General features: G+C 34.7%; 1 protein-coding gene across 3 annotated transcripts in view; it reads left to right on the top strand.

Moving 5' to 3' along the window:
• Positions 1-16569, top strand: part of GABRA1 (gamma-aminobutyric acid type A receptor alpha1 subunit) — a 52876-nt gene extending 36307 nt beyond the window's left edge. For all 3 annotated transcript variants that reach the window (XM_003268616.3, XM_003268617.3, XM_030825540.1), the window contains 3 exons: positions 7570-7722; positions 12276-12478; positions 13721-16569. In XM_003268616.3, coding sequence (XP_003268664.1) covers positions 7570-7722; positions 12276-12478; positions 13721-14032 — 668 coding nt within the window. In that variant the 3' untranslated portion in view covers positions 14033-16569. The remainder of the gene's footprint in view (positions 1-7569; positions 7723-12275; positions 12479-13720) is intronic.
• The last annotated feature ends 3912 nt before the right edge of the window (positions 16570-20481 follow it).

Raw genomic sequence — 20481 nt, 5'->3', positions numbered from 1 at the left:
GTGTGGTAACTGCTTTACTAATTCTATACTCAGAACTAGACCTGACACTATGGAAAAGCTGGACCCACATCTTTAAAGTTGTTTCAAACAATAAGATAAAAGTTTTGTTATTCAAGTATCCATTTTGTACTATCTGAAATGTGATCATCAGACCAGATAATTATAAATAAAAGCTGGACTCAAACAATTAGAAAAATACATGCCCCACAAAGCCCATTATTTACTGAAAGCTTTAACAAGGGTCAAGAATTATTTTTTCAAAATTATGTCTTTCAAAATTTAAGTTGACTTTATTCACTCTTATTTTTTATTTCTAAGGAAACATGATTTCGTAATAAATAAGAGGAGTGGTGCAAAAAAACTTCTTCTGATTTCATGCTTTATATTGGGACCCTCACAAGCATAACACATTCCAATAATAAGTCAACCAGCCTTACTATGATTATTAGATAAGTTCTGACTAACAGGATCTGTCTCTTGCTTGCTTAAGAGCCCCCATTGCTAGCCCAGAAGCTTAAATGTTTATCTGTTTTATTTTTTTAAAAAATGGAGACTGTTTCTCTTTTTTTCTTATTTCAAATCCAAGTGGCATAGTGGAAAGGTCATAGGCTTTGTAGTGAGGAAGATGTGAACTCAAGTTCTGATCCTGTCGCTTAGAAGCCTTGTGACTTTGGGCAAGTCATTTGTTCACTTGGAAACTCTAGTATTGCCTAAGTAATGATAGTCCTGTATTTTGTACTAAAGATTAAATAATATGAAATATTGCAGAGTGTTATGTAGTAGGTACTGAAATGGTAAGTAAGAGCTGTTGCTATAGTCCTGAAATATCCCAAAACGTGAAAGATGCTCAAGATTTTTCCTTCTTACAACATATTATGTTGGAAAAGATATGGAAATAAGCTGTGTTTACTTTTTAAAACTTGAATGTCATTATAAGCTGGATATAATGGCAGTCACTACAGATTAAATGATAGACAAGCTGAGATCTTACTGTCATGGAACTTGAAGTCTAAGAGAAATTGAACACATAAACTATAATTATCAAAACAAGTAGTTTAAGTGCTGTGATTGACATTTTTTTTTGTGATGGAAGAGACCACATCTGTCTTCTCTATCCCTATTATTTTCTGTAGTAGTTGAGACATAGGAGGCATTGAACAAATATTTTGAATTAATGAATAAAAAGTAAATCCGGAACTAAGATGATCTACGAAGGATTGTTGCAGGAACTGATTTTTCATTTTGTTTGTCTGAATATATTGGGGGATAAATAATCACTCTCTAGGCTCCAGGCAGACCAAATAATGCACACATAACTTTTCCTCAAGGAACTCTCCATCTATTTTTGTTAGAAAGGAAGTTGGAGAATGTTGGGAAACAAATCAAATGCAGTAGTATGCAGGCCATAGTGCAAATATGTATGAAGTCTCAAAGGTTGCTTAGAGGAGGGAATATTCCTACTCTAATTTTAGCTTTAACAACCTTAGTCATGTTATTATAACCCTCTTATGCCTGAGATCCTATGTGTTCAAAATTAGAGGCTTAGTCAAAATAATGGAGGTCTTCCTCACTTTTGGCTTTCAAAGGATTCAACCTGTCTACATTCTGGATACTCAGAAAAAATATGCAGTCATTCAATAGAATGAGAGACAGTGGCCCAACCCATTGACACCTATGAGGGTAGACCTCATGGGCTGGGTCCACTAGAAGTAATCGTTCTGTGCTAGAGCAGTAAGTTCACCTACATAAAATAAAAGCTTTTTCCTGTCACCACATAGTGAATATTGGGGGGTAAGGAGAATAATGAGCAAATTCTCAAATGGAAGCTCAGTTTGATGTATGTTTCAACTCCACAGTAACACACTGAATTACACTTCCTCTGGGGCCACTTTAGCTCACCAAGAATCCACCTTGATAAATTTCAGTAGAAAGAAACAGAGAGCTTTGTGTAAGGTCTGCAACGCTGTATTTTACATCTCTTTGTGGAGCCCTGAAAACATTAAAATAAATGACCTTGAGTACCATTACCTCCGTGTTTCTGCCAGAAGACTAGAGAATGATGGTGAGAGAGAACACACACATTGGGAACGACTAGATAAAAGGCATCTTCTTCTACTTTAAAATTCTCCCTGGAGAGAGAATCATTCAATCCCCTTGGTAGTTTAGAAAGTGCTGTCCTACTTACCTGCCACCAACACATGGGAAAACATAAACACACAATCCTACTGACCTCTTTGAGTCAAAATATTTTCTAAATCACTTCATTAACATAAAAGGGAAAAAGATGGAAATCCTAGCACAATATTTGAATTTCTAGTTCAGTACAAATACATTAGAGGTACAATTCCTTCCTTGGATTCTACCATTAAATTTAGGAAAAGAATATGTAGTTAGAGCCTTAGTTTTAAATGCACTTACTCACCTGGCAGAAAAATACTACTGGACAGAGTATATGGCAGAGAAATAGGCAAACGGGAAAGATGATCCAGTTAGTTTTCAAATGCAATATGTTTTTATTATTCATTCATTTATCCACGTAATCCTTAAATCGCTTGTTCATTTACTGTGTCTGACACTGTGACTGGGCTTGAAGAAGAGAGATGAAAGGCACAAAACCCCTGCCCTTCAGAAGCTCTTAATTGAGTGAGATAAATAGCTAACATGCATTGGCACTGTTCTATTCTTCACATCCGATACTCACAAAAATCCTAGAATTCAGATAATATTATTATCCCCATTTTATAGATAGGATATATGGGGGCCCAGAGAAGTTTAAACATTCTTCCAAGGTCACACAGCTGGGAAGTGGCAGAGCTGGGATTTGAACCTGGCTTGTCGACCTGCAGGGTGTGTATTCTCAACTACATGTCACACCAATAACAGGCATCAGAAATACATAAGATGTGGAAGCATAGTTGTTAAGAGTATGAACCCTGAAGTTATACTACAAAGATTTCAATGCTGGTTTTGCAACTTATTTACTGTGTGACTTTCGACAAGTGTTTTAATTTTTGGGTTTTTTTTTGTATATATCTTTTTCATGAGCTATTGTGAGATGGAAATAAGAAAATGCATGTAAACGGCCTAGAAGAGTATCCGGTTTGTAAAATGTATGCAGTAAGTGTCCGATAATACTATTAATAATAAGAGTAGGCCTGGGTGCAGTGACTCATGCCTGTAATCTCAGCACTTTGGGAGGCTGAGACAAGCAGATCAGATCACTTGAGCCCAGGTGCTCCAAACCAGCATGGGAAACGTGGAGAAACCCCATCTCTACAAAAAATAAAAAAATTAGCTGGCCATAGTGTTGCATGCTTGTAGTCCCAGCCGCTTGGGAGGCTAAGGTGGGAGGATCACCTGAACCCAGGGAGGTAGAAGCTTCACTGAGCCGAGACTACACCACTGCACTCCCACCTGGGTGACAGAGCGAGATCCTGTCTCAAAATAATAATAATAAAAATAATACTAATAGTAAAGCTAGTGTAAGGGAACTACATGATGGCATAAAGGAGGAAGAGGGGTCATTTCTACTTGATGTGTCAAGGGTGGCATAACCCCTTGTCTCTTCCCACCCTCACCACATTATGCTTTCTAAGTAATTCTTCAAGGAGAGCCCATGCAAAAATTACTACAGTGACTTAAGAACATGAAACATAACTTATAAAGAAAAATAAAATAATGAAATTGATCATGAAGCATAACAATATCAGTGTCCAGAAAACATTAATAACATAATGCCATGCAATGTTTTAAAAACACATAATGATGACTGCAAGTTCTCCATATTTACCTAAATAAATTTGATTATAAGAAAATTTGATAAGTTTGGTGAAAAAGAAAGTTTCTTCTGAATGATTATTGTTAATCCTTAAAAGAGATGACTAAGAAACGTTGTAGGATTCTCTTTTTTGGACACAGAGTTGTCTCTGCATGACTTGATGTAATGATGACCCTGAAGGGTCAAGATAATAAGAAAAGCAGCTGTCTTCTTTGACTATGGAGTAACATTGGTGATCATCATTCATCCAAAGAGCCTAGGGGCTTCCGTTTATGAAGGCTAGTACATGGTCTCCAGATAAATAATTACAACTATAGAATGTAAGTTCTGGGGAAAAAAAAAAGACTTCTGTGGTCATTTGGTCAAACCATTTATATTTCAAATGAGGACATGGTCCCCGAGAGGCTAAATGATCCAGAACTATAATCAGTGTCCCCTTATCTCTATTTAGAATCTCTGAAGCAATTAAAAAACATAACCACCACTTTCTCAATAACATTTTTGATAGAAAATTCCTTTTGCAATATTAGTATCCATAGGAAACACCAAGTTTAGAGTACTTGGAAGGAAAATGACAGCTTCACCAGGAATCAATGTTCAATACAATTTTGTTGAATGACCAAGTGGTTGATTCTCTGAGTTAGAGAGAGAATACATGTCTGTGTTTTTAATCTTCACACCGTAAATGTCCATAGAAATAGAGTTTTTAAAAAGCACTTTCACTCAGATTATGTAATTTTATCCTCACATCCTCCTAGGAGACAGTTAAATTAAATACTGTTATATTAATTGGACAAATCGGGAAACTGTAGTCAAATGAACCTACACAAGGTATTTACCTCCAAGTAACTAATATTTGAGAAAGCAAAGATTGAAATCCAGCTCTAAACAAATCTTTAATGCTGTTTTGAAAAATTATATTAGTTTTTTTTCTTCCACTCTCCTTAATTTTGTATTGCAATATATCAGAAATATTGTCACACCTAATTTACAAGCTTCCTTCAGGGTTAAATAAACTGCAAGAATATTTGAATCATTATTCTCCTAGACTGTTGAAGGAGAGGAAAATAATTTGACATGCTTTGAGCATAAGCACTTGATGTCTAGACATATTATTTCAATCCAATTTAGGTGATTGGGTTTTTTGTTTTTGTTGTGTTTTTCTTTCATTTTAAAGCTATTACAACATGATTCTAATGTTGCTGCCCTTTTCTTCCTTATTTGAAAGTTTTGTGCCAACACTCTTAAAATTGTATTTAATTTAGGAAAAGGTTTCAAAACGTTGGAATTTCTTCTGCTGGGAAAATCTGTTAGGGAAAAAGTTGTTTATAAAACAAATATAATGTCAAATAATAGCTCTTCAGATCTCCAAAAATTATATTCTTTTCAGGATCTTTGCAAAAAGGTCATGTTGAGAACAACAAAAAATGGAATGTATACAGACACTCATTTTTCTGGCATTATATAAAGATGAATTTTTTTCTTTGCGCTGGTGACATTTTGCAGGCTGCAATTGAATGAATTGTTAGGAATAATAATGCAAGCCCCTGAGATGGTGAAGTGTAGCATGGGTATGTCCACATAAGACTATATTTTAGTAGTGTTTTGGGAAAATTGTTTTTCTACATTTTTCTCAAATTTGGATCACTTCCTTCTTTTCAAATGACCTTAAAGATATCACTAGAGAAACACACAGAAAATAATAAGAAATTAATCTGGTAACATTCCATTTGTCCTTTAAAAGAAAGATGCTTATGAATTTTGTTTTGATTGAGTGACCATAAGCATCAGTGCATCCATTTTCACTATATGAAGGTATTAAATACTGAGGATATGGCCGGTCATGCTACATAACCAAATAACTATTCTTCTCTATAATTAACTTTCAGTTTGGTGGGAGGGATATATGTATGTAGTTCAATAACTAAAATACGAAGTATGAGATATTATAAATATAAACAAGAGCTATAAAGTTGAACACAGTAAGTGTTCAGTAAAGGGCAGGTGCTATTATCAATAACAGTTAATAATGAAAGCAGGCATAAGTGCATAGATAATTTCCTGCTACAGAAAGCAGGATGTGTTACTCTACCAACACTTCTACCAATTCTGATTGAGGAGAAGTGTGAAGAAAATGGAGAAACAAACTAAAATTTATTTTAACATTATAACATGGTTACATAGTATCATCTTAATTAGAGCCATTATTCTTTATTATCCCCATATTTTGCTTCTGACTATTTTGTAGACAAGAAAACTAAGGATAAGAGAGTTTAAGGGAGTTACCAAAAGCTACACAGCAAGAAAATAGCAGATCTGGGTTTTGAAGTCAAATTCATTTGCTTCCAAATATTAATACATTTTCTTCTATAGGAAAATAATTTCTATTCCACTGAGGACCTGGTACTTGGGCTGGAACCAACCTATAGATGAGTAAAATATTCAGCTGCAGAAGATAGGTATAGTTTTGTAGGCCAATATATTGAGAAGTTTAAATGTTTGAAGAGACAAGAGAATTCAGTGCATATTAGAGCTATGCTATGCATAATCTTAAACACAGATTAGGAAGTTTGCTTGTTACTTTGTAGAACTTGAGTCAGTTTGTATTGTCACACAAGGGAGGGGCAGCTGTTTGCTACTGGCCTCTAGTAAGTAGAGTCCAGGAATGCTGCTAAACATTCTGCAATATATAGGACAGCCACCTTCAATAAATGATTATCTGTTCAAAAACGTCAATAGTGCTGAGGTTGAGAAAGCCTAATGCTGCTAATTGGTCTCCATTAAGATATTTTAAGTTAAAAAAAAAAAAAGAGTGGCAGAATCGCACATGTGAAAGATCACTCTACATCAAAATTTAGGAAAAATTGGAGTTAGGATGTGACTAGAGCCTATATTAACCCTATATTTTGAGTGAATAAGGCTAAACAATCCTAAGATTTTTAACTGAGAAAGTATAAAGCAAAAAGAGAAACAATAAGACTCTCCTGCAATTTGGTTTTTGTGTCTCCTGCTTTATACCTCTAACTGAAGTCAGAATTTGGAGTATTTAAGGACCCTGGAGAGCGCCTAACTAGACCACTGTTTCCCATATCAATCTAGGAATTGGGACAAACTCAAAAGCTGGTTATAAATACATATTTTCCTGACCTTCCGAAGAATGGTTTGTAAATCTAGTTGGGATGTGAAGAACTGCGTTCTTCTAAAGTTTCCCAGGTGATCCTGGAAAATAAATTTTGAGAAACAAAAGATTCTAGCCCACTCTCCTTATTTTGTAGATCAGGCCATGCTAAATTACTCATCTGATGTCAAAGAGATATTTAATGCAGTGCTGGAGCTAAAATTAAACTGTCCTGATGTACACACCAAAGCTGCTTCAGTAGGTATTGTGGATCTGCTCTGTAATGGACACACTGGAGATCTGATCTCTTTCTGACCCATTGGTCTATGTCACAGGGTTTAGCATGTTGCCTTCTCAGTCAATTTAAGGATTGGCTTTCCAATCCTTAAATATAAACTCAGATTTGTTCCTCCAATATGTGATGTATTTGAATTAAGAGATAAGAATATCTTTAAGGACTCTGGCACCTCAGACTCATCCTCAGAGTAATTTTACTGTGTGTTAAGTATGTCTCTTTTATTTTCTGGATAAAAACTTTTTCCTCCAAGAACTGGATATCACATGGAGAAAGGATGTGTCTAACTCCCAGACCTTTGGTACTCATAGTAAATCTCAGAGATTACCTTTTTCCAAGGTCAAATTGCTCATCTTTCTTGTCTGTTTTACTTCTCAGGAGAATATGTTGTTATGACCACTCATTTCCACTTGAAGAGAAAGATTGGCTACTTTGTTATTCAAACATACCTGCCATGCATAATGACAGTGATTCTCTCACAAGTCTCCTTCTGGCTCAACAGAGAGTCTGTACCAGCAAGAACTGTCTTTGGTAAGTCCCAATCAAGATACATACGCAAGGAAGGGTATGGAAGACAAGTTATATCATATCTGTGACACTGCAAAGAGAAATAAAAAAATTATACACTCAAATATTAAGTTCATACAACAGAAAGTTTCAAGGAATTGCCACTCTCATTATGGTATGTTTTTTTTTAAACTATTTAACTAGCAAGCTATTTTAGTATTTATGAATAGATGGTATTAATGAACATTTGATTTGATATTTTGAGATAAAAATGAAGTGAAGCAGGCATAAAATGTATAATATTAAAAACTCATAAATAAAAGCTTAATATTTAAATAATATATTTAGAATATGTAACATGAATCACTGAGTTGTTCGAGAAGCTTAGAAAATATCAGCAGAACTACTTATTTACATTTATAAAAAGCAGGATTTCTTTAAGTAGGGAGAGCCAATTAATGACCATCATATCACTACAGGAATAAGTCACTTTACCTGATGTGTGCACTTCTGTAGAGTTACATGCATTCATTTTTTCTATTACAATATTTTTAATGACCTACATGCTTCAAGTTAAGAAATCTAATTGAGTATTGTTTAAAGGGTAAGAAACCTTTTACTAATAGGAAAACTTATTCCTCATGTATTATTTTAGAGTGTGCATTTGATATAAAAAGATATTTCCTACCTATATCCCAGTATACTATTTCAACTGTATTTTTCAGGCTGATAAAAATGAAAGATTCTAATATAATATCTTCTAGACTCAGAATGCAGTAGTGAACTGAACACAAATCGCCACTCTCCTTATGAAAATTGCATTCTGAAGCTTAAAATTGAGTAATTATCAAATGCTTTTATACTGGGCGCTGTTCTATACAACTAGCCTATATTATTTAACTATAAAACAAATTCTATCTACTGTTATTATTTCCATTTTTAAAAGTGAAATCTAAGGAACAACAGATTAAGTAATCTGCCCATAGTTAGAAGCTATTAGATGGAGCCAGGACTAAGACCCTAGCATTTAGCTCTGGAGTCTGTCCGCCTAATGACAATGCCGTATCATGATCTCTGAGCTATCCTGCTGCAATGAAAATAATTGAAATGGGAGTATTGTGGTTAACTTCATTTGGAAATCAGAACTACATATTTATTGGTGAAAGGTGCAATTATCGAGGTTCATTCCACAAATATCAACTAGGCACCTGCTATTTTTAAGAGCTGTGCTGAAGGATAAAAGCCTTAAGAAGCTTATAGTCTAAACTGAGAATTATTCACCTGAAGAGATTCCTATGGTATCATCTTTCAATAATATGTAGTGTATGAAAAATCAGTTGTCTCAGAAAAAAGCAAGACTCTGCTACAAGTACCAGAAATGTGTATTTTCTTCTGAACTTGGCAATATGCTTCGAGATTGGCAAACACCAAATCATTGCTCTGACAATAGCCTAGGCATATAGCTAAATTAATATTCAGAATAATTGCAGCTGCAGAGCAAAAGAGCAGTTCATTGCATACCCATTCTTTCCCATTACCACGTGTCGATATTAACTAGCAATGAATTCACTAAAGACTAAGTCTTGTTAAGATGCTTATATCTGTATGAATATGCCTTTTTCTCACTAGGAAATTAAAAAAAAAAAACCCACACAGGACAGGCCGGGCACAGGGCCCATGCCTGTAATCTCAGCGCTTTGGGAGGCAGAGGCAGGTGGATCACGAGGTCAGGAAATCAAGACCATCCTGGCCAACACGGTGAAACTCCGTCTCTACTAAAAATACAAAAAAATAGCCCGGCGTGGTGGCGGGCACCTGTAGTCCCAGCTACTTAGGAGGCTGAGGCAGGAGAATGGCGTGAACCCTGGAGGCACAGCTAGCAGTGAGCCGAGATCACGCCACTGCACTCCAGCCTGGGGCAACAGAGCGAGACTCCATCTCAAAAAAAAATAATAATAATAATAAAATAAATAAACACAGGATATATTTATGTTTTATTTTATTTTTGTAGTATGAGTACAACATTATATTGCAAAAGGTTCTTTTAAAAGGTGATTTTCCCCTTCCCACACCAACAAATTCTACTCTTCTGATTTGAAAATTATTTACAGCATTTCATATGGTGTATGTCAAAAAATATTGCTCTTAACTTTGTCAGCAATCTTATATCTCAACAGACTCATGGCCTTTGGTGAACATAACTATATGTCTGTAAACTTAGTTGTGACAAGTATTTTTGTGTTTCAGGTTTTATGTTTCTAATATTTTAAGTTCACTAGAATCACAAATACAATTTTCTAGACTTTTAACCTTTTAACATTTATTTTGTACACGTTTCTATACTTTTTAGTTTGAACTCAGCACATTTTTTTTCTGAGCTCTGTGAGATGCGTAAGAGGATCATGTAGATTCAAAAAGAAAAAAACAAAAGAACCAACCAAAGTTGTAGTTTATAACCATTTATTAAAAGACGTCCAGAATGAAACAATGTTGCAGTCTATCTTATGCCTTAGAAGACCATATTCTTGGTTTTCCATGCTGTCTCTCATTTGGAGGCAATGTGGTCACTTAATTTTGCTGCCAAATACATCCAAGTTTGAGATTCAGTCTCACCACCTACCAGCTGTATGGCATTGGCAAATTTACTTCCTTTTATGGAGCTTCAGTTGTCTGTTAAATGAAAGTACAAGGAAAGTAAAGTAATGCTGTTTTTTAAAAGATGAGACAAATAAAATAAAATATGTACATTGTCAGGTTCAGTACTTGTAACTTAAAAGCCGTTCAACAAATCTGTGTTCTTTTCTCTTTTCCTATAACAGGAATTGTATTTTCCTATGGCACAAATTGTATCTTCATGTTAATCTTCGTAACTGCTCTTAATTTACGGACACATTTGGTTTAAAAATACCCATTACCACATTACTTCTGACAGCTGACTACATAAAACAAGATTTTTTAAAAAAATTGAATTTATTGTAGTAGGGATTTATCAAAAAGGACTAAGGTTGTCAATTATAATAGTCATTAGTTTTGCCCTTATTATCAGGCTAAGAGCTAAACACTTCATTGCATTACCTTACTTAATATTCATAATAGCCTTCTGAGTTAAACTTATTAAATCAACTTACAAGAAAAAAATTTTATAAACCCCAGAAGCTCAGGATTTTAAGGCAATTTTCTCAAGGTCATTCAGTAGTTATAGAACAGGGATTTGAAACTCGGTTGCCCTGGACTTTTAATTACCCTAATATTTGCTCAAGTTAATACTGACATGTAAATTCAGGAGCCTGAATTGACATGTCATTGCATTTAATCCTCATGATAGTCTTTTGAGTGAGTGAGCAAAAATGTCCTTCTCCTAGAATTTCAACAGTGGTATAGACAGTGGAGAGAATGAAAGACAACTCATCCCTTTTACAGATATGGGCACAGAGTTCCTACAGGTTAAATCACTTAGCAGAGGTCATACAGCTAATAAGTGGTAGGGTTGAGACTAGTCACTGGAAGAGGTCAGAATTATTTCTACAATATGTAGCCTGATCCTCCCTGAATGGGTAACTGTGAACTGTTTTTTTTTTTAACATTTTCATATGGTTTAAAGGGAACCTGACAGCATTATACTTTTGTACTGAGTATAGTGCATTACAAATAGTAGGTTGATACTATTTGGTAAATGAACATTAGAGGGTATCATCTTTCTCATACTAACTTGTATAATTGTGTAAGTAAACTAAAATGGGCTAACTTGAAAACTTCTTTTGAATAGAGGGCATTTTAATCCCTAGGGATGGATTTGCAGAGTAGGAAAGATGAGGCAGCCTTCTCAGAAAGAAAAAAGATTGTAACGTTTGAATCAGAAAAACTGGTGTTCAAATGTTGGTACTGCTACTTCTTGCTGTGTATTCTCTAGCAAGTTACATAAAATGTATTATTATATATATGTGTGTGTATATATATATATTTATGTGTCTATATGTATATGAGACACACATGTTTCTATCTATGTCAGATTTAGGAATTTCTTTAAAAGTGTGGCTATTTTTGAATCAGGAAAGATAGTGTAAAACCATGAGTCAATAAGGTGACAATTATCCCCAAATTGTTCAATTATCTATAAGTTATCAAAGAGTCATTCACTTCCTTGTTTATATATTTGGGGTACATAGAATATTAAACAGAGCTGAGTATCCAAAAGTTACTTGTGGATCACAGGCAAGTGAAGATCTGTGATTTCTATATCAAGAACTAGGTACCGTGAGGAATATTATTTCTTGTTTTACCCAGGACACCCGTGTTCAAAGTGCCAATTTAAAGGAGTTTACTATCTTCTTAAGAGCACCTCAATAGCAGAGCAATTTATTCCTACAAGATATCCTCCTCAATGCTGCCATTCCATGAATCACAGACTACACTGGGGTTAAATTAAGACTCATCAATTCTAAACCAAAATAAGATGATCTAGAAACCACGTTCTGTCACGATACTGTTGATTTCCTTTTGTTCAAGTAGGCTGTCCTATCATGATGAAATTTCATAGTATGAACTGGCATCACGTATATATTTTTTTTTCTTTACAGGAGTAACAACTGTGCTCACCATGACAACGTTGAGCATCAGTGCCAGAAACTCCCTCCCTAAGGTGGCTTATGCAACAGCTATGGATTGGTTTATTGCAGTGTGCTATGCCTTTGTGTTCTCAGCTCTGATTGAGTTTGCCACAGTAAACTATTTCACTAAGAGAGGTTATGCATGGGATGGCAAAAGTGTGGTTCCAGAAAAGGTAAATGCTTTAATAGTCACTGTAGTACATCAATATTATGTCTCTTTAAACCTATGAAATGAGATGTTTGGGCCTGTGGTATTGGATGGAGTATGCAGAATAGTAAGGATTCTTTTTTTCTTATGTTGTGAACAATTAAGTGCCATGATAATTTTGTTATTGATAAAGGGAGAGGTCATTTAGATGAATAGGTGTACAAAGTGGAGGAGATAAAGGAGAGACAGGAAGGCAAACATTTCTAGTCAAATAGGCTTTCCTTTGGTTTCTATTGATTTGAGAACAGTTTTAATGAACCTGATATTAGGAGCAAATAAACTTAGTCAAATCCTTTATTTACCAAGTGCATTATAATTTTTTAACTTGAAAGTTATATTCTTTTGGTTTTTTTCTGAGCCTAATCATTTGGTCATAAATGTATAACCATAATGCCTCAATTAAATTAAGTTTGCCTCATGAACCATCCCTAGTTCTCTGTAAAGTCAAGGGCAGGCACATTTTCTCTTTCCAAAATAGACATACGCTTTAGGGATCATAACACACAGAAATTACCAAGAAATGCCTCATGGTAGAAAATGTTCAAGTTAAGAATACTGCTGCTTCCCTCAATTAGAACCTATTAGACAGTATGGATTTTATGTCACAGCTTGGGAGGATAGCTCTATTTGTGGGGTTTGAAGAACAAGCATGACAAAATGCAAGTAAGCTTTGGGATGCTGTGATGAAGAGCAAAGACAGAGACAAAGAGATTTTAAGATGTTTAGCAATAATCTAGAAGGAGTAACTTGAGAGCAGCTTTTCTGAAACTTTATTCTATAGAATATTAGTTTCTTAAGATATTCCCTGAAAATTTAGTTCTTTCTTGATGCCCACTTGAATATTGCTGCATACTGTATTTCCTGGTCACAGCATATTAAAGGGGCTTAGAAGTTCTATAGTAAATAAATTGGTTTAACTGTGTTTATCCCATAGTTACACAAATGCATTAGATAAGAAAATCCTCTGTAGTGGTAACATCTACCATATTTAATAAAATCTAAGGTGTTGCACTCCTTGATGGCAAAAGGCTATTAAATACTGCCTGCATTTTTAATTTATTATAATAAGACAGGCATAAATGGTGTTTTTAAATTCTTAAATAAGGCACAGATTTAGGTTGCAAAATAAGGGCCATCTTGCTCAGCAACTTATAATTTTGCTTCTCACTGTTTACTAAACAAAATGCATTGCTCTTTCTTTCTACAGCCAAAGAAAGTAAAGGATCCTCTTATTAAGAAAAACAACACTTACGCTCCAACAGCAACCAGCTACACCCCTAATCTGGCCAGGGGCGACCCAGGCTTAGCCACCATTGCTAAAAGTGCAACCATAGAACCTAAAGAGGTCAAGCCCGAAACAAAACCACCAGAACCCAAGAAAACCTTTAACAGTGTCAGCAAAATTGACCGACTGTCAAGAATAGCCTTCCCGCTGCTATTTGGAATCTTTAACTTAGTCTACTGGGCTACGTATTTAAACAGAGAGCCTCAGCTAAAAGCCCCCACACCACATCAATAGATCGTTTACTCACATTCTGTTGTTCAGTCCTCTGCACTGGGAATTTATTTATGTTCTCAACGCAGTAATTCCCATCTGCTTTATTGCCTCTGTCTTAAAGAATCTGAAAGTTTCCTTATTTTCATAATTCATTTAAGAACAAGAGACCCCTGTCTGGCAGCCTGGAGCAGAGCAGACTATTCAGCTTGGAGACAGGATTCTGACAGAGCAAGTGAAAGAGCAAAGTCATGTCAGAAGGAGACAGAATGAGAGAGAAAAGAGGGGGAAGATGGTTCAAAGATACAAGAAAAAGTAGAAAAAAAATAACACTTAACTAAAACCCCTAGGTCATTTGTAGATATATATTTCCAAATATTCTAAAAAAGATACTGTATATGTCAAAAATATTTTTATGTGAAGGTGTTTCAAAGGATAAATTATAAATGTTTCATGAAGAAAAAATTTAAAAAATCTATGTCTTTATTACACAAACTATGGTGTGCTTATGTTTTTGTTTTGCTTTTTAAACTGATGTATAGCTTTAACATTTTGTTTCCAAAGCTGAAGATCCCAATTCTTTCTCTTTGAAAAAAAATGCCTAATGCATTATTTTGTCATAAAATGCTATTTTAAAATTCATGGAACTTTCATAGGCAAAGGTGCAGTTGCTCATTGTAGAGCACATTTAGTCCAATGAAGATAAATGCTTTAAATAGTTTACTTCACTTTCATCTGAGCTTTTACTGCTAGACTCAAGGAAGAATAATTTTAACAGACACGTATACTCCTTAGAAACTAAACTAAAATAATTTAAAAATATTCCCTTTTTCACCCTATTTTCAGAAAGCACATGAGCCCAATACTCACTTAATTCTCATTATGAAGATGTTTTTAGAGGGGCAAAAATATTTTGCAAGCTCTGGAATTGTTGAATGTATTCTTTTATATAACTACATTAAAAGCTTTAGATTGAAATTTATGACTAGCAAACAAAAATAGAATATATAAACGATATATGTAAATATACAGCATGAGATTGTACATTTTTTACTTTTTTAAAATTGTGTTCTTAAAATATTGTGTAAGAATCACTGCACTTAGCTGTTAGAATGTTGTTAAATGCTATGGAAATACATTTAGAACCTGCATTTAAGAACAGAACAGCAAGTAGGAACCACATGGAACTTAAAACATATGGGTATGAAGTCCACTTACGTAGACAAAACTTATAATTTCCAAACTGTTGTCCAGTATACAGTGATCAGTTGCTATCTGTTCAAGTCATTCCACACATTTCCCTATTTTAGGCTATTATAATATAGAAAGAAAATGGGAAGCATTAGTTGGAGCTAGAAAATGAACTGTATATTATTGCTATATTTGCTAATACCAACTATTTCAATAAGTGTTGTACCATATGTAGCATTAAATATAAAATACATAAAAGAATGTACAGAAAATAGCTTTTATTGAGTAATATTATTACATTTCATTTATACTGTAGCAATATATTTGTAGGTATACTACGTAAGGGCTTTAAATAAAAGAGGTCCATTAATACTTCCTTATAAAAATTCTAGTCTGTTTCATTACTGCCCAGATGTTTTAGAGATAAATATTTATGCAGAAGGTATTTTTGAAGTCTCCTTTTGTCTGATAGAGTTTAACAGATATTTAAATTTAGTGTTCAGAATCCACAAGTCACGGTCTAAACACACTTAGAATACTACAGCATAAACCTGTTAGCATTATTGCCAAATAAGACAGTTGGGATCCAAACCCAAGTCTTGAACAATGTTTTTCTCAAAAAGCTGCTATCCAATGACATAGGAAAATACATTGTGTTTTCCTAAACACACTTTTCTTTTTAAATGTGCTTCATTGTTTGATCTGGTCCTGCCTAAATTTCACAAGCTAGGCCAATGAAGGCTGAATCAAAGGCATTTCATCCACCAATATCATGTGTAGATATTATGTATAGAAAATAAAATAAATTATGGCTCTAACTTCTGTGTTGCTGTTTATCTTGTTATTTTTCGGCGTTATACTAATGTGTTTATTGAGAGCATTTTACCTTCCAGACTTCTCATGGCTAACTTTTGGTCTGTATTTTGCTCCTTAGATGTGAATATTTCTTATTAGTCTGCTTCCTGCTACGCAATGACTGCATTTCTATCATTTCTCAGTTTGTTAGTATATGTGGATAGTATTCTACTGTATAAATGATTGCAAAGTTTATCAAAAACAAATTATTATATGTAGCTTTTCTACAGTGCTTTGCTAAACCATGTAGTACTAGTTAAGTCTTCCTTGAAAATAAAGATACACTCTTATAGGGGACAGTTCCTGTTTACTCCCAGGAAACTTTTTTAAAAGATGACACTGAATGTTTATTGCACTTTAGTGCAGTGAAGTGGCAATAAAACCTAACATGAATCAAGGTTGTTTATGGCAGATGCATGTGTTGCTTCACAGAGTTTAGCAAAAGCTCTTAATTTTATGTCATACTGTATTCTATTACGATAATAAAGCTAACATTATTCAATAATAAAATGGAATACTTGACTCTCTTTTCATGTTTTGAAAGGACTTTTCATTGCTCTATTTTGATGCATTTTTACATTAGAAGCACCTAAAAGTACCAAGTGCTAGCAGGAATCTAGGCCGCTAGAAAGATACTAAAAAATATCAATAGTATGATCCTATACTATGATTTTAAAAAAATTATTTATAATATAAAAATGAATTAAACACCAGGTTTCTGGTATTACTAGTAGCACTTTGAAATTTATGAAAGATAAATGTAAGAGAATGAAAATGCTGAAATGATAATGGAATTTGCTCATATGTATTGATAGTATAGGAAACTCATCTTCCCTTCAATCCTGAGACTCTGATTTAATTGTTTTGAGATTGCATCTGAGCACTAGTTTTTTAAGCTATCCTGGTGACTCTCAGTATGTAGCCAAAGTTGTTACATTGTTAATACTTTTCATTTTAACTTAAATTCCTTAAGGTTTCTGTAATCAGTCACATCAAGGTAAAAAATATTTATAATCACATGCAAGACAATAGAAAAATCATTTCAATGATAGACATAAAACCATAATTGGATTCTACACACCAGACCACATAAGACAAAATTTCTGCTTTAGATGATGGTCTTGCCAGAACAACGTAAATTGTATCTTCAACAAATAAAACCTACATATTTCCTAGTAATGACTCACAACTTTATAAAAACTCACAATTAAAAATCCTCCAATAGCTGGGTGCGGTGGCTCATGCCTGTAATCCCAGCACTTTCGGAGGCCGAGGCGGGCGGATCACGAGGTCAGGAGATCCAGACCATCCTGGCTAACACGGTGAAACCCGGTCTCTACTAAAAATACAAAAAATTAGCTGGGCGTGGTGGCGGGCACCTGTAGTCCCAGCTACTGGGGAGGCTGAGGCAGGGGAATGGCCTGAACTCGGGAGGCGGAACTTGCAGTGAGCCGAGATCATGCCATTGCACTCCAGCCTTGGCGACAGAGCGAGACTCCATCTCAAAAAAAAAAAAAAATCCTCCAACTGAATGATTTATTCAAATAAAACTGTCAATGTAAACTAGCTGAACCATCACATTTGTTGGTTTCTGGGTTCTCATAAAAAAGAATGCAGTGAATGGTGACTATTTTGTCTATCAAACCAAATTCATGTCAAGGCTCACCACATAATTATCAAAGAAATCAAAATAAGAAAGGGCTTGGCATTATTGCTGACCATCTGTTTGAAATTCGTTGTACCAGTTAGTTATAACCTTCTGTTGGAGTTTTCTGAAATCTATCCAGCTCTTATGACCAACAATAATAAACATCTAACTTGACTATTTTATACCCACAATCCAGCAAAATAGTTTAACTTCAAATGTTGATTTAATTTAATTAAACTAAATTCTACTAACATTGGCTGAGTCTTTTCCCTGTACTAAATACTATACTTGATGATGGGGATGTAGATGTAAATATGGCAATTTTCCTTACAAAAATAATGGTTATCTTGGGGAAGGAAAACAATCAGACAAAGATAATAAAGTAAGTATTATAATAAAGTAGAGGATGCTAATCCGTATGTAAAAGAAGTGCCTTGCCACTTTTCATAAGGCTAGCAAATTGGATTTGTAGAAACTACTGATGTTCAAGTTGAAACTTGAAGTATAAGAGTAATTGAAACCATCCTGGACCTGGACTATGAATGAGTGGACTTCTGATCTAATGCCAGTTTTGTGAGTTGTTAGCCGTTAAACTACAAACCAAATATTTGAAACTTCTAAGATCCCTTTAGCTACTGGGATAGATACTGAGCTTGCAGAGATGAAGATGACAATATAATCTTGGAAAGCTCATAAGTTCATAGAGATTCAGAATGAATCTAAAATTAGAATACTTCCTATATTACATATAATTACTGAAAAATGTGCAAGTATAGGAGACTTACCTGGAGAGTGGTATGAGGGAAGTCTTTAAATGAAAGTGTTAGCCAAGCTAGCTTTTGTTTCGATTTAGGAATATAAACTTTATTTTTTCAATACAAGCTCCATCAATTCAAGACACTTCTGTAAGCAATGATACCAGCCATTCAGTCCATTCCTAAATATTTAACTGAGGGTCTTGGGAATATAACCATGTAAATGAAGCATTTTTTACATTAAGTGAAGAAAATGAGTGTCTTTTAAAAATTGTTAAGATCAGAAAACAAAAAATGCCAGAAAGAGACAAATCAGGACTGTAATGATTTCCAATCAAAACTCTTGCAAAATTGCCCTAGTTTGATGAGATGCCCAAGCAGCATTGTTGGGGTAGAGAAGGACTCTCTGGTGAAGGTAAATTGGGCATTTTTCTGCAAAAGCTTTGGCTAACTTTTTCAAAATACTCCCATATAAGCAGATGTTATCATTCCTTGGCCTTCCAGGAAGTCAACAAGCACATTGTTTTGAGCATCACAAAAAAACTGTTGTCATGACCTTTGCCTTTGACCAGTCCCCTTTTGCTTTGATTGGACCACTTTGATATCTTGGTAGCATTGTTTTCAGGATTGTGCTGGTAGAGCCCATTCCATCTTCTGTTACACTTCTTAGAAGAAATGCTTCAGGATCTTGGTCACATTTATTTAAATTTCCGCTGAAAGGTTTGCTCTTGTCTGCAACTGATCTGCACATAATAGTTTTGGCACCTATTAAGTGGAAACTTTGCTCAACTTTGATTTTCAGTAAAATCGTGTAAGCTGAACCCGTTGAAATGTCTATGGTGTTGGCTGTTTGTTCTGCTGTTAGTTGTCTTCAGTTAGAGCATGAACAAGATTAAAAATTTTATATTTGCAAATTGATGTAGATGGTTTGCTGCTGTGGGCTTCATCTTCAACATTATCTTGGCCCTTCTTAAAAATAGTTATCCATTTGTGAAGTGTCTGTTCATATCTTTGCCCACTTTTTGATGGGCTTGTTTGTTTTTTTCTTGTAAATTTATTTAAGTTCTTTGTAGATTCTGGATATTAGCCCTTTGCCAGATCGGTAGATTGCAAAAATTTTCTCCGATTCTGTTGGTTTACTGTTCATGCTGATGGTAGCTTCTTTTGCTGTGCAGAAGCTCTTTAGTTTAATTAGATCCCATTGGTCTATTTTGGCTTTTGTTGTCATTGCTTTTGGTGTTTTAGTCATGAAGTCTTTACCCATGCCTATGTCCTGAATGGTATTGCCTAGGTTTTCTTTTAGTTTTATGGTTTTAGGTCTTATGTTAAATCTTTAATCCATCTTGAGTTAACTTTTGTATAAGGTGTAAGGAAGGGATCCAGTTTCAGTTTTCTACAGATGGCTAGCCAATTTTCCCAGCACCATTTATTAAATAGGGAATCCTTTCCCCATTGCTTGTTTTTGTCAGGTTTGTCAAAGATCAGATGGTTGTAGATGTGTGGTGCTATTTCTGAGGCCTCTGTTCTGTTCCATTGGTCTATATATCTGTTTTGGTACCAATACCATACTGTTTCGGTTACTGTAGCCTTATACTATAGTTTGAAGTCAGGTAGCATAATGCCTCCCACTTTGTTCTTTTTGCTTAGGATTGTCTTGGCTATGTGGGCTGAACCAATTTTTTGGTTCCATATGAACTTTAAAGTAGTTTCTTCCAATTCTGTGAAGAAAGTCATTGGTAGCTTGATGGGGATGGCGTTGAATCTACAAATTACCTTGGGCAGTATGGCCATTTTCATGATATTGATTCTTCCTATCTATGAGCATGGAATATTCTTTCATTTGTTTGTGTCCTCTTTTATTTAATTGAGCAGTGGTTTGTAGTTCTCCTTGAAGAGGTCCTTCACATCCCTTGTAAGCTGGATTCCTAGGTGTTTTATTCTCTTTGTAGCAATTGTGAATGGGAGTTCACTCATGATTGGGTTCTCTTTCTGTTATTGGTGTATAGCAATGCTTATGATTTTTG

Source organism: Nomascus leucogenys, chromosome 2, assembly GCF_006542625.1.
Source record: "Nomascus leucogenys isolate Asia chromosome 2, Asia_NLE_v1, whole genome shotgun sequence".
Classification (NCBI taxonomy): domain Eukaryota; kingdom Metazoa; phylum Chordata; class Mammalia; order Primates; family Hylobatidae; genus Nomascus; species Nomascus leucogenys.
The sequence above is the reverse complement of the archived record's forward strand: the minus strand, read 5'-3'. Positions and strand labels throughout refer to the sequence as shown.